At 38.8% G+C, this 13694-nt stretch overlaps 1 protein-coding gene across 1 annotated transcript; it reads right to left on the reverse strand.

Moving 5' to 3' along the window:
• Positions 1 to 364: 364 nt before the first annotated feature.
• LOC139733854 (spermatogenesis-associated protein 4-like) lies at positions 365 to 13591 on the reverse strand. Its single transcript, XM_071644658.1, has 5 exons — positions 13275 to 13591; positions 8106 to 8354; positions 7023 to 7185; positions 6467 to 6650; positions 365 to 2444 (listed from the first exon to the last, which is right to left on the reverse strand). Exons 1-5 carry the CDS (start codon positions 13355 to 13357, stop codon positions 2290 to 2292), a joined length of 834 nt encoding a protein of 277 aa, XP_071500759.1. The 5' UTR covers positions 13358 to 13591; the 3' UTR covers positions 365 to 2289.
• Between the last annotated feature and the right edge of the window lie 103 nt (positions 13592 to 13694).

Here is a 13694-nt window from a genome sequence, read left to right on the forward strand (position 1 = left end):
ATTAATTTGTCATACTTGTATACTGGTAAGCCAGTTCACAGTTCTAATCTGAGTATGTGCAGATAAAGTTCATTGCAGACCTTCTCCTGAAATTGATTTGTAACTGAGGTATTCAAAACCTAGATAGGGCTTGGAGAGGTCACTGCAGACTAGTGCTAACTGTGAACTGGCTTATTATCCTGAGGGAAACTTTATGTAACAAGGCAGCTGGAACCCAGGAATATTCCTTGCTGTACCAAATACTGACATGTGCTATTGTAGGCTATACATGTATATAAGTGTACATTTGGGACTGCATGAGTTGTTAGCACCTCAGAAATAAATTCCAGTCACTGCTAAAATGCATATGCATACTACTGGGGTATATAAATATAAAAAAGGCTTGAATGACAGAGTAGAATAAGACAATTTCACAATGAAAATAAAGTGGTTTACTATACATGTACTATGATACATGGATTTAGAGCGTCCATCAATACAACATGTAATCACATATCATATAATGCCTAAATAGATCCTTGTCATTTGATTGGTTGTTTGACATTGATTACTTGTCCCATTTCACTCTGATGTCATCATTCGTGCAACTGTGGCTCCATTTACCGTGCAATTTCGGATCCATACGATTTGCTCCATTGCACGCATGCCGAGAGCCCGGCACATTATGCATGTAAAACGCTTGCATTTTACCGCAGTGTGTATGCGACTAGTCGACTGGGCACTAGCTTAAAAAAGGCTTAGTGAGCACTCTCTCGATCTCAGATCCCGCATATTCTCTCGTTTCTAAATTCATAAAGTATCAAATTACAAGGATCTATTTAAGGCGTTAAAAAAACTTTAAATTTTTTCATTTGTGCAATGGACAAAATATTTCATTTGGTGAAAGATGAAATTGTTGATCCATTCAACTCGGCTGTGCCTCATTGAATGGATCATTTCATCTTTCACATCATGAAATATTTTGTCCACTGCACTCATAAACATTCATTATTTGAATACTTTAAGTCTTTGGAAGTAAAGGAGCAAATTCACATTACGTGTTCCAGCAAGTGTTATTAGTGAGCTTTAGATTTCAATTCTTTTGTTATATCAAAATTTTGTTATAACCAAACAAGTAAACAATAAAATAACACAGGGAGGATAATGTTGGGGTGTTGATTCTTTTGTTGTAACCGGAATTTCATTATAACCGCGTTCATTATAATGGGAGTGCACTGTATGAGTACTCCTTTTCCTGAAAGATCAGGAACATGCATGTGGTACAGAGGACCACCTAAGTACGAAGGGTGATGGGGATTTCAATGCTGCTGCTGGCAAATTATCTCAGTCTACCACCATAGTAACAACAAAAGCAAAGAAAGGGAGTCCTGAAAGGGTTTTGCTTTGTGGCTGATCTGTCTGAATTACTTCTGGTTGAATCTAATAGATTGTTCATTTAGTTGAACATAGTCCTGTATGGAAATAGTCCAGTCTCCATCTTCAACATTATGCAGAACCTTTGCTTTATTCTTCTTGATTTTAATGTATCTTATCCCAGTTCCTCTAATGCCTTCGGAACAACTTACTCTTTCTTCTTGTAACTATCAGCACAGAATTTAGCTGCTTGCCGTTGAATTTGCTTAGGGGAGTTTATGTTTTATTTAACTTGGTTTATTCTGCTTTATGAATACTTCATCATCCCCCTTCTATGCAACACACAACGTACTGCTATGAACCCAAACACCTGACTACAGAGCAAACACAATGACGTCTATCAACCCGTTGAAGACTATTCCCCAAGTATTCTCGGGTTGGGGTGAATGGGAAATGCATGTTATAGGAAAACCAATATGTTATCAATGGGTTAAAAACTGTTAGTAATTACCTAAACCATTTTGGTCATATACAAAACTGGAGTACGGGCAAGAAAATGTGTGCTGTGCAACAAAATACATTAAATGTGAAAAAGGATGCATCCACAAAGAAAACATGCTGCATGCAGGAATGGGTGATTTGGAATGATGTCGGCTCCAATATCTCGGTGTGTACAAGGTTTGCTGCATTATATATGACACAAACATTGCATCTCTCTCTCCCACATACATGGTACATATGCAATAGTTATGTTTTAATCATGGGGGCAAAGACATGTTCTTTCTTAATGAAATATTATATTATCAATTCTAAGAGTTATCACAGTTTCAGCAGGGGTCGACTTGGTTACATGTGTGTGTGTGTATTTGTAAGAATGAACAGAGGTTGTGACAGCATATTGTTTTTACAAATGTATGGGCACAGCTATACACAGTTTCATGATTTGCCAGTGATAGGAGGAAGAATGGAACTTGGTGACATGCTTGTTGGCCGTACGACTTGCTGTGTCACATGATCAAGCTGGCTGACTTGGATCTCCTTGAAGTGGACTTGGCTTGAAGAGGCTTGGACTGCAGGATTTAGGGTGCTCTCTGTCATACACAAAATATAGCAATAAACATACAGTTAACTCCAACTTGAGTGTGTTGCCCACTTGCTACCAGGTTAAAAATTGTGTGAAATTTCAGCCATAGGAGAACATGTTGCACAGTAGGTTAGGACATTTTTTAAAGCCTTTTACGTTGGTTTTCATAGAACTATGAAGTGAATCAAGAGAAAATTCTACAAAGAACACTACAAGAAAAAGAAAGAAAGAAAGAATAATTTCCGTTCCATGTTGAGCTGCATTAGAATGATACGATTAACAAATAGTGCTATGGTCACAACTAATTATGCAAATAAGATGAGGTGATATCTCCACCTCTTACTATAGATTTGTACATAGAAATATTTCAAACATATAATCATATATATTTTGTAGTTGGTAATGTAGTAATTACAGTCCCTTTTGTCCCAAATGACATTGCAATGTTAAAGGACAAGTTCACCTTCATATACATGTGGACTGAGTGAATGCAACAATATCAGTAGAACAAGTATCAGTGAAAAATTGGGGGAAATCGGACAATCCGTTCGAAAGTTATGAATTTTTAAAGTATCTGCACAGTTACTGCTGGATGAGAGGACTACTACAGTGTATGATGTCATATGCGTGCAACGACATAAAGAAAATAAAAAGAGAATTTCACAAAATTTTACTTTTTGAAAAAAGTGTACATTTCCTCAACTTGTCACAGACATGTTAAGGGTAATATCATTCCCCTTGCCTTCTGAAAGAGAGAAGTCAAAAGACCTTGTATTAAGCGAGGAAAGTGAAAATATGTTGAATTTTCTTTATATTTTCTTTATATCGTTGTACTCATGTGATATCACGAGCTATAGCAGTCTTCTCATCCAGCCTTCAGTGAGCAGAAATTCAAAAGTGCATAACTCTAAACAGATTGTTTGATTTTCCTTAAACTTTCACTGATATATTTTACTAATATTGCTGCATTCACTCAACCCACATGTCTGTGAAGGTGAACTTGTCCTTTAATAGGACACTACAACCGAATGATTTGAAGGATAAAAGTAACTTCTTTTAAAAAATCAATTTCAGTAAAGGATATTTATGTCAGATTTGTGTACAGGTCAGTGGGAGAATTGTAAGGCAATATCATCACCTCAATACCCTCATGCAGCTGTTACAAATGCAATTACACCCAATACTGCTATTTTATGAAAATAAATGAAAATCACCACGTTTCAATGTCTATTTGGTTCTAGTCTATTCATCAAAAGTCAACTAAAATATAGAGTTAAATTGCACTTTAACAGGATTATCAGAACCACACCTGTATGCTTGGCACAAATTAATCTTCACAAAACAATAGATTGTGTCATTTATCCAAACATACTCAATTACAATGTATAGTTGTGATGCTTCTTTTACCATAAATTTCAAGTGATGGTGAGTGTGACAAAGAAAAAAAAAAGAAAGATCATGTTATAACAAAAGGGCTGATAAAGGTTAATGTAAGAATTTTTGGTTCTTTTTATAGACTCAAACACTCCTTTATGTCTGACTCAGGAAAGTCTTTCTATTAAACATCTGTCATATTATAATTATAAAGCATTTACATAATTTACAAGACCAAGGCCAAGATAAAATTTGATATCCCGATAGGGAATATACAGAAAAGAAAAACAAAGAACATGGCTGACACTACAGCAATATAAATAGGGTAAGTGCTCTGTTCGTTTTCCCGTTGTATATTGTTACCGTTGGTATGTTGGTTTGTTTGTTTGTTTGCCTGTGTGCAAAATAACTAAAAAAGTAGAACAGATTTGGATGAAACTTACAGGAAAGGGCGAGAATGACACAAGTAACAAATGATTAAATTTTGGTACTGATCTGAGAATTTTTTGGGAATTTATAAAGGATTTTTGATATTTTGACAGGTACGGTCAATGAACTTGGGAGTTCAAACTGCGCATTTTTGAGGTTTTCAAATGTGCACTAAAGTGCGTGCTCTAGTTTCTGCTAGGGCGAGCCGCGCAGCTGAGGGTTTATGATGTAGCAGAGGCTTCTATATTGGGAAATTGGGCGATTTTTCAGCATGTAAACCTATGGGTGGAAATCACTGATCTCTATGAAAGAGCCCAAAGAGCTTTTCCCCAGTGGTGAAGAGGAGAAAAGTCTCTTTGGGAAGAGCAAGATCATCGGTGGAAAGTAGCTGTTTGGCGGAGGTCTGTGCTCTCAGAGTGCTTAATTTCTATTTTTTTTTTTCTGAGTCAATTTGGCAAACTGTGCAGAATGTCTTGATTACTTTGAATTGAAATGAAAAGTTGAACAAGGCAAGTGCCATAATGTGTCTCGCCCATTCGCGTACAAGAAATTGTACGCGAATGGGATATAACAGATAAAAAAAAGAGATATAACAGCAAAAAGAGATATAAAAGGGTAAAAATTTATGGCAAAAATGAAACTGCCTGTGACCTATGACCTTGTGGTGACCATCCACTCCCCAAGGGACATCTACCATCCAAGTTTGGTCACAAACGGACCAAAAGTTATGACCCATAATAGAAACGCGCCATAAAAACTTAAAGGGGCTGTACAGTACTGGTTGAGGTGGGGATTCATGTTTTTACATTCCTAAGTGAGATAATGAGAAACCTCTTATGAAATATGAAAGAGCATATAATTTTAAGAATGATTCAATGTTTATTTGATGAAAATTGGTTTTCAAATGGCTGAGATATCCAAAAAAGTGATAATAAGAAAAGACTACATGCCACAACTTCATTAGGATCTCTTTGTTTCACCTTGTTTTGGGATATCTCGGCCACTTCAAAACCAATTTTCATCAAATAAACCTTTTATACCCCTTAGAATTGCATGCTCTTTGACATCTCATATTTCTGAATATCTCGCAAAATGTCAAAAGCTAAATCCTCACCTCGACCAGAACTGTACACACCCTTTAACATTGGGCTCTAAAAGTTCGTTGACCCATGCTTGTGACCATTGACCTTGTGGTGACCATCCACTCCCCAAGGGACATCTACCATCCAAGTTTGGTCACAAATGAACCTATGGATCAAAAGTTATGACCCATAATAGAAACGCGCCATAAAAACTTAACATTGGACTCTAAAAGTTTGTTGACCCCTGCTTGTGACCTTTGACCTTGTGGCGACCATCCACTCCCCAAGGGACATCTACCATCCAAGTTTGGTCACAAACAAAAGTACGGATCAAAAGTTATGACCCATAATAGAAGCGCGCCATAAAAACTTAACATTGGGCTCTAAAAGTTTGTTGACCCATGCTCGTGACCTTTGACCATGTGGTGACCATCCACTCCCCAAGGGACATCTACCATCCAAGTTTAGTCACAAATGGAGTTATGGAGCAAAAGTTATAAACCCATAATAAAAATGCGCCATAAAAACTTAATATTGGGCTCTAAAAGTTCGTTGACCCCTGCTTGTGACCTGTGACCTTGTGGTTACCATCCACTCCCCAAGGGACATCTACCATCCAAGTTTGGTCACAAACGAACCTATGGATCAAAAGTTATGACCCATAATAGAAACGCGCCATAAAAACTTAACATTGGGCTCTAAAAGTTCGTTGACCCCTGCTTGTGACCTTTGACCTTGTTATGATCATCCACTCCCCAAGGGGCATCTACCATCCAAGTTTGGTCACAAACGAACCTATGGATCAAAAGTTATGACCCATAATAGAAACGCGCCATAAAAACTTAACATTGGGCTCCAAAAGTTCATTAACCCCTGCTTGTGACCTTTGACCTTGTGGGGGGGGGGGGATTGCTGTAATTGGGCAGTCAATTAAATTTGTTGACAGCAATGGCACATCACAAAGCTCTTGCTATCCAGCCATTGACTGCCAAGAGTCCGCAGAGTACACTTATAACATGCAGTCCTATGAACCTTTGACTGTCTGCTTAAGTTCATTGTACACACACTTTCTTCCACTGCAACAAAATCATAAGTATTGTCACATTACTAACTGGAAGTGAAAGTAATTAGTAAATATACTCACTGTCCTTAGTTGTGTCCTGTGCTTCTCGGAAGGGGTTCTCTTTGTTCTTGGTAGAGCTTGGAGTGTGAGGAAGGGGTCTTCGCACACATCGCTGACCAATGGATGGTTTGATGTTAAAGCGGGAAGGATCCTCTAAACGTTCCTCCTGCCTGTGCTGAATGTGCCGATGAATTAAATCCTGGGCCTTGTAAGCAAAATATCATTGGGATAAATAAAAATTTAGCGCTCTCAAAATAAACAAAAAACATACAAACAACACAAGGAACTTGCTTATAAACAGCTTCCCAATTCAAAAATAGTCATACCTTGAAATATAATACATATGAAAGAGGACGTCTTGAAGAAAACACATTATCTAAAAAAATATACACAGTATATACATCGTATATTAAATCTAAATGGAAGTCTGGTTATATTCTCATCCCATTTCCACAAAGTATCTTTTTATGACTACCATGCACACATAATCCAAATGTACAGTGCACTTTATTTCTGTCCATTTTTTCAAGCATTGGATTAGCACATCCACAATGTGGAATGTTTCAGCATACTTTACCTTCTGCTGGCATGTGATAATGTTAGGTTCAGTTTCGAATTCCGTGATCTTGAGGTTTGTTCGGACAGCCATTGCAGCTGTGGCTCTTGCATGCAGGGGAAGAGTCAACTGGTAATGGTGGTCAGTGAAGTCAATTTCACGATCCAGTGCAAGACGCTTCAGTCTAGCAAAGAGAAAAGAGAATAAAGTGTCCACACAGCATTCAATAAACATATTGAATCACTAACTTTGCAGATAGATCAAATTATGATCATAAAAAAAATTTGCAATGTAGCTTAGTATAATTGCTGACATTGCAAATTGCTATATAAAGACAAACCAAAATCAATCCCAACACTGTGCTTTATCTTGTTTCACAGTCACATTTTACATTTGACATTACTTTACAATCCCAGAATTTTCATTTCAATATCTTGGAAAAAAATGGCATCAAAATGATCAGATAACAAACATTTACTGGATAATCACAGATATATCAATTTTCATATCAAAACAAAGGAATCTAAGCAAATGGGGTACACTTTTGTAGAGCATTCAACACGCAAATGTAGTACAGATTTTTGGAACAACATGAACAAGAATGCAAACAAGAACAAATTGTTTTGATTTCTGGATATGCAGCCTAAGACCTACACATCCAATTACAGATCTTCACAAGATTAAACATTTGCAGGTGAATTCTTGCAGGTGAACAGAAAATAACAATATATAGCATTAATATAGCACTTGATAACAGCATTTCTAAACACATAAAAATAGATAGATACCTAAAAAAAGTTGATACAGACATAAGAATATATAAACAGAAGTTCCTGGTGAACACTTTACAAATATTCATACAGCAAATTTAAGATATTGATGGAATTTACAAACAGGAAGGAATTTATGTACTCCCTCAAGTGGTAGTTTGTCATATTTTCGATAACCACTCAAATGATACATTGGTAGACTGCAGGCTAGAGAATTTTGAAGAGCAAAGTGTACACTGAAGAAGTGTATAAGAACTGATGAACATAGGGACTAAAAGCTTGTGGCTACATCTGCATCCCTGCTTTCATAATTAGAGTGTAAATACTTGCTTACTTTCTGTTTGTCAACTTTGTGTACAGGAATTGCACAAGAAGCTCAGCAGCGTCTGGACGGCAATGAATAGTTCCATCTATGAGTTCATATGGCACATCAATGCCATGCTTCTTGAAAAATGTTCTCAGCAGAGACCAGTTGCCCAACTTGCCCTGTAGACCATTGCAGTTGCCATAGGAATGCATTTGAATGTCTTCGGGGAAGTACCAGGAGAAGATCTCTGCAACCAGGTATCCATTAGAGAAGTCTCTGAAATTCAAAAGTACCGGTAGTTATCATGTAAATGGCACGGGACACTATGCTGACAAAATCATTGCATTCTAATTATCACTGTCAAGATTAGACCCGTAACTATCAATAGAATGTCGCTCAACACACAGTGATGTCTGTGTGTCTGTGCTTCACTGTACATGTAGATTGTGATGATAACCAGCCTGTATTCATGTCTGTAGAATGACCAACGTGTGTATCCAGTCTTTCTTGATACACAGAGCTATCTGTCATCTCTTTGGCTCGCATTCTGCAAATCATTAAGTGGCTTGTATGAACCAGGAAAAAGAATTCAAAGGTTTGGAACTCCTACATCATCATACATGTGCGATGACATGTACTTCCAAGATCTTGATCCTGTACAGTGTGGCTCACTAATTATACTCGACGAACCGTTATCAACCATACCCTCACATTTACATTGTACATGCAGTGAATAGACCGACAATTTAGTTATATTAGTTTTAGTACACATTTGTAGTGCAACGAGGAGACCTAGACCAGTATGTAGTACGGGTTCTCGATTCTATGTCATGTGGTGTCAGAACTTGATGCATTTTGCGACACACTCCAGAATACTTCTTCTTGAAATTACAATGTACATTCACATTAATTCACTGTGGTAAAGCTGGGGGGGGGGGGGGGGGGGGGTAACACAATCGAGGGATTTTATGTATTTAAGAAAAATTAGTAGGGGGCTACCACTACAGGAATGAGGTATGATGTAGTGCATCAAAATACAAATATGTTTTAGTAGAGGTCTAGAAGTCAGGACAGGACTTTTCATTAAGACCTACCATGCTTTGTAGACTTACAGTAGTGTTTCATGACTATATGGAATAGACTCTAGATCTAACAAGTTAGATTCTATGGGCGATGAGTAATCCTCTCACAGATGTTTCCATAATGGTCTATCTTCTTCTTCTTCTTCTTCTTCTTCTTCTTCTTCTTCTTCTTTACTTCAAAGGGCTATATAATGCAGCCTATCACGAAGATGAATATGACTTGTGTGCACGATAAGAGGAGGGGCGCGGGCTTAATCACAAGGTGTGATTTTACAGTGGGTCATTAAAAGTTCCTTGAACTGTTCAAGTAAGTCTGCACAAACTACGGAGCTTGGAAGTTTGTTCCACTCAGGTATGGATCTCTGGGCAAATGCAAATTTGTCAATGTTGCCCCTAGGGCGGTATGTTTGGAAGCACATGTCATGATTTTTCCTGGTTTTAGAGGAGTTTATATAATTGTGACTAGAAATGACGCTATGGCGACTGGTATGCCTCCGCCATAATGCATGATTCTCCTAATAGGTCTATAGTACATTTGTACATGTGGACAATGTGTGATTACATTTTCACAAAATTGGCACAATATCAAAATGACAAGTTTGTCACAAATGTGTTGAATGTTCACCTTCCTTGACCTAGCTTTAATTGGATGAATAGGAGAGCATGTATTTGGGGATTTAAGGACTTTAACTTGACTTTGACCCATTCATATGTTCATGCATTGAGTAATTTTCAAGGTATGGAGAAAAAGTGCAATTTCTGTATTGAATAGTAAATTGTTACCATTTTCATCTGGTCTTTGACCCTAAAATTCATAAGATAATCACTGTCAGGCAGAACACGCATAAATTCATCTAGTAAGTTTCAAGATAACTTTCGAGATATGGAGGAAAAATTTAGTTCAGTACTTTCACTTGATCTTTGACCTTTTGACCTTTGAGGCAAAAAAAAGAAAAGAAAAGAAAAAAAAAAGAAACTTTCCAGAGAATCTCTATGATTAGGTTATACATGCATACACCAAGTGTAAAAGAACAATAATCCTGTTGGCATTGCATAAATATTTGTAAGGGAAATTGTAAATTTTGAAGTGTTGCCCTTGACCTTTGACCCCTGACCTTTGACCCCATGAACCCTAAATTCTCTAGATAATCACTGCCAGTCAGTACATGTACAAATGTATGTTCCATGAAGATACCTTAAACAATTTCCAAGGTACAGAGAAAAAAGTGAAGTTTTAATATTTTTACTTGACCTTTTAACCTTTGACCTCATGACCCCAAACTTTTACCAGAGCATCTTGACTGGGTAATACATGTATACACAAAGTTTCAAGAAAATATCTTCAAGCATTGCATAGATATGGTGGAAATAGTGAAATTTGACATATTTGACCTTGACCTTTGACCTTGAGCATGTGCACTCAAGTTGATAGGCACAACTTCACCCCCTCATACACATACATGCTAAGTTTCATTAGGATACCTCAAAAGGTTTTTAGTTATGCTGTCCACAAAATTCATTACGGACGGATGGACAGAAAGAAGGACGGACGGACAACCCGAAAACATAATGCCTCCAGCACCACTTCGTGGCGGAGGCATAAAAAATGTATGTGGATGGATTGCAACATGGTCGTTCATGATTCTGTACACCATAGTAAGTCAGCTCGCAGTACGTCGTGAAGATAGGCTGGGCCATTTCAACTTATTGATCATATCGCATGCTGGTCACACTGCTCGTTCTTCTATAATCAGCTGTGACCTAGCCAGCTGTTTGGCGTTGAATCCTTTCCAGTTTTTGGATATCCGAGGCCATATGTGGGTCCAATTGAAGACACTACAGCAATATTCCAGGTGAGGGCATACAAGGGACTTAGCTGCCTCCTTGAATGACTGTGGGAAGAACCTTGTGTTGCGCCAGATGAAGCCAAGCTGTTGATTAGCTTTCATAGAGATTGCTGAGATACAATGTACACTGTATGTGATGATCACTTGAAGTCATTAGATCAAGTGACACCACTTGAGGCATTTTCCAGACTTGCACTTTTGAAGAGCAGTAGGATGGATGTAATAGCTGCAATGCGTAATTCACTGTAAAGCAATTGGCCCTTGATTCGACAGGGTTCCATGAATAGACCACTCTTACAAATAAAAATTCACTGAAATTCATGAATAAAAAATAGCGCATATCAAGTGCGAAATTCAAACTATGCAACTACCTCCACACGTGTTCCGAAGAGCACAACAGTGGGCCATGTCGCCGGACCCCCGAAATCATTGTCGCGAACCTCCCGAGTCGACTCGCATAAGCAGTTCAACGGGTAAGTAACAAGTAAGTAAAGTTGCACAGCAACACATATAGACTCGTTTCATTCCAAGTTTCAAAGTTACTACTCCGTTTATTTGCATTGAATCTGTACAGCATGTATACCTACAGCCATGATGGCAGCCATTTCTGAGATAACTTAAGAGCGTTTACGCGATATTTATATTTTGCATTCCACCCGTGCCAGAATTTGCGGTACCACCATGGTTCGTCAACGTGTTGTGTTATATGCGTTGAATCTCTCCCATAGTTAGCATGTGGAGTACATGGAGTACTGCGCTCTCATAGTGCGATACTGTGCGATGTACTATGTATAGTTTCGCCCACGGCTTGTACATTCATATAGGCAGGGCGAGCGTACGGGGCCATACGTCGCGAATGTTGAACCACGGTCACCCGGTGCCGAACAATAGTCACAGGCTGTCAAACGATGGTCGCAGCGCAAGCGTTCGGATCATGCACGCTATTTTGATTCCGCAACTTAAGATGTCGAATCAAGGGCCACTTGCTTTAGATCGAGAAGGGCAAAATCTCACTACAGAGCACTTGCTAGTTGCTGGAGTTGAATGACATCAGCCAGGTGTTTTCCCACTACTGCAGTGCATTAAGATCTTTCTGTAGCATCTGGGAGTCCCTGTCAGTCTAACCGGTATAACATGCAGTCATCAGCGAAAAGTCTTGTTGTAGATTAACTCGACCAGACGCTGTTAGTACGCTGTGCGAATACAGCGTCTGACAGATGAGGCATGCACTTTCAAAGTGGGGAACCACAACACAACTACAAAACTTATAAAAATGTATACGTTTCATATAAAAAAATGTAAACATTACTCATGTTAAGTGCATGCTTTTTACAGAAGGTTCATAAGTCCATAGAGAGCCCTCACGGTACAGTCCATTGAACAAAAAAATGGCACTTTCTAGCGCAATAGAACAGCGCAGGAGTCCCCGACCGTCGGGGTTCATCATTGCTGAATTAAAAAAAGGCGAGTTGACTACTTAGCAAATTATGCGTGCGCGTGCATGGCTGGAAGTGCAGCGATCTATTGCGTGCGTGCGCTCTTTGGTAGCAGTACGCACGGTCGACAGATCAAGTGAACTGCCGATTATCAGATGTACCGTTCGCTCATGCTGGATATAATCATCATTTTCGGTAAGTTGTAAAATGTGAATTTCAATATTGATATCATTCAGAGATATGAAGTCTCATTATTGAAGATTCGCATTAACAGTTAGATGAGTTTGAGGTGACAAAAAATGATCTAAACAAAGTAGGCCTATCAAAGCTGAACTCTCTTCATGTTTGTTGGTCACATTGGTACAGCCCTGTCGCGCTACGTACAACATTGTACAGCGACTGGGCTGTGTATAGGCCTAACCGGTTATGCAGATGAGGTTACTTCATTCAGGCAGGTCATTAATGTAGTCGAGAAGAAAAAGTGTAGGCCTAGCGGTAGGCCCCACTAGGACCCAAAACGTTACCATGGGGAACACCCAAGGTGATGGAGGAAGCCCTGGATTAGGTACCTTCTGTGACTACTTAACAGACTACTGACGGTTTGAGAGGAAGTCCTGTGACTCGAGGGTTTGGTTTTCCGATTCCATATTGTCTGAATTTGAGGATAAGGTGCTTGTTTGGAACCTTGTCGAAGGCCTTTTTGAGAAATCTAGCATGATTATATCAACATGTTCTAGAGCGTTCTATAATGTATTGGCATTATTGGTACTCTCATTTAAATAATAGTAGTCTTTATAGCTTATAGGATAGGTCAAGAACAAGTTTACTTACCTCCTCACGTTCCTGACAGGGAACGTGAGGTCAAGACTTTGAATCCACTTGAAAACGTCCCTCGGTAAAGCGGTAGATGTCATGACGTTAAAACCAGTGCCGCACCTTTCTAGATAGAATCTCAACAAATTTCGGTCCTCTTATATTCTGGCAGCCGAAGACGACAGAAAAGATGCACAGAACTAGAGGTTTAGAGCAAAAGTCTAGTCAATTGTTGATGTAAATTTTAACTCCGGTACAGCAATTCGCAATTCAATTGCCTACACAGCGCTGACAGTGTTCTTTTCCCACTGCACAGTAGGCCAACATGTAGTTTGTGTGTGGTATGGTTTATGGATGGTTTTGTTGACATGACTACGTTGGGGTACGGTGGATGGCGAGTAGGTTGGTGACGTACATTAGCGCAGCGCCATCTCTCGT

Source organism: Diadema antillarum, unplaced genomic scaffold (genome assembly GCF_040938485.1).
Source record: "Diadema antillarum isolate AM-2024a unplaced genomic scaffold, OU_Dant_1.0 seq00000501_RagTag, whole genome shotgun sequence".
NCBI lineage: Eukaryota > Metazoa > Echinodermata > Echinoidea > Diadematoida > Diadematidae > Diadema > Diadema antillarum.

What these genes read in the sequence shown, in the direction of transcription:
- LOC139733854 (XM_071644658.1), bottom strand. Translation starts at nt 13,357, where the DNA reads ATGACATCTACCGCTTTACCGAGGGACGTTTTCAAGTGGATTCAAAGT. An exon ending in ACAAAGTTGACAAACAGAAA is followed by an intron (nt 7,186 to 8,105) that starts GTAAGCAAGTAT and finishes TCTCTTTGCTAG; the next exon opens with ACTGAAGCGTCTTGCACTGG. An exon ending in ACAGGACACAACTAAGGACA is followed by an intron (nt 2,445 to 6,466) that starts GTGAGTATATTT and finishes TGTGTATGACAG; the next exon opens with AGAGCACCCTAAATCCTGCA.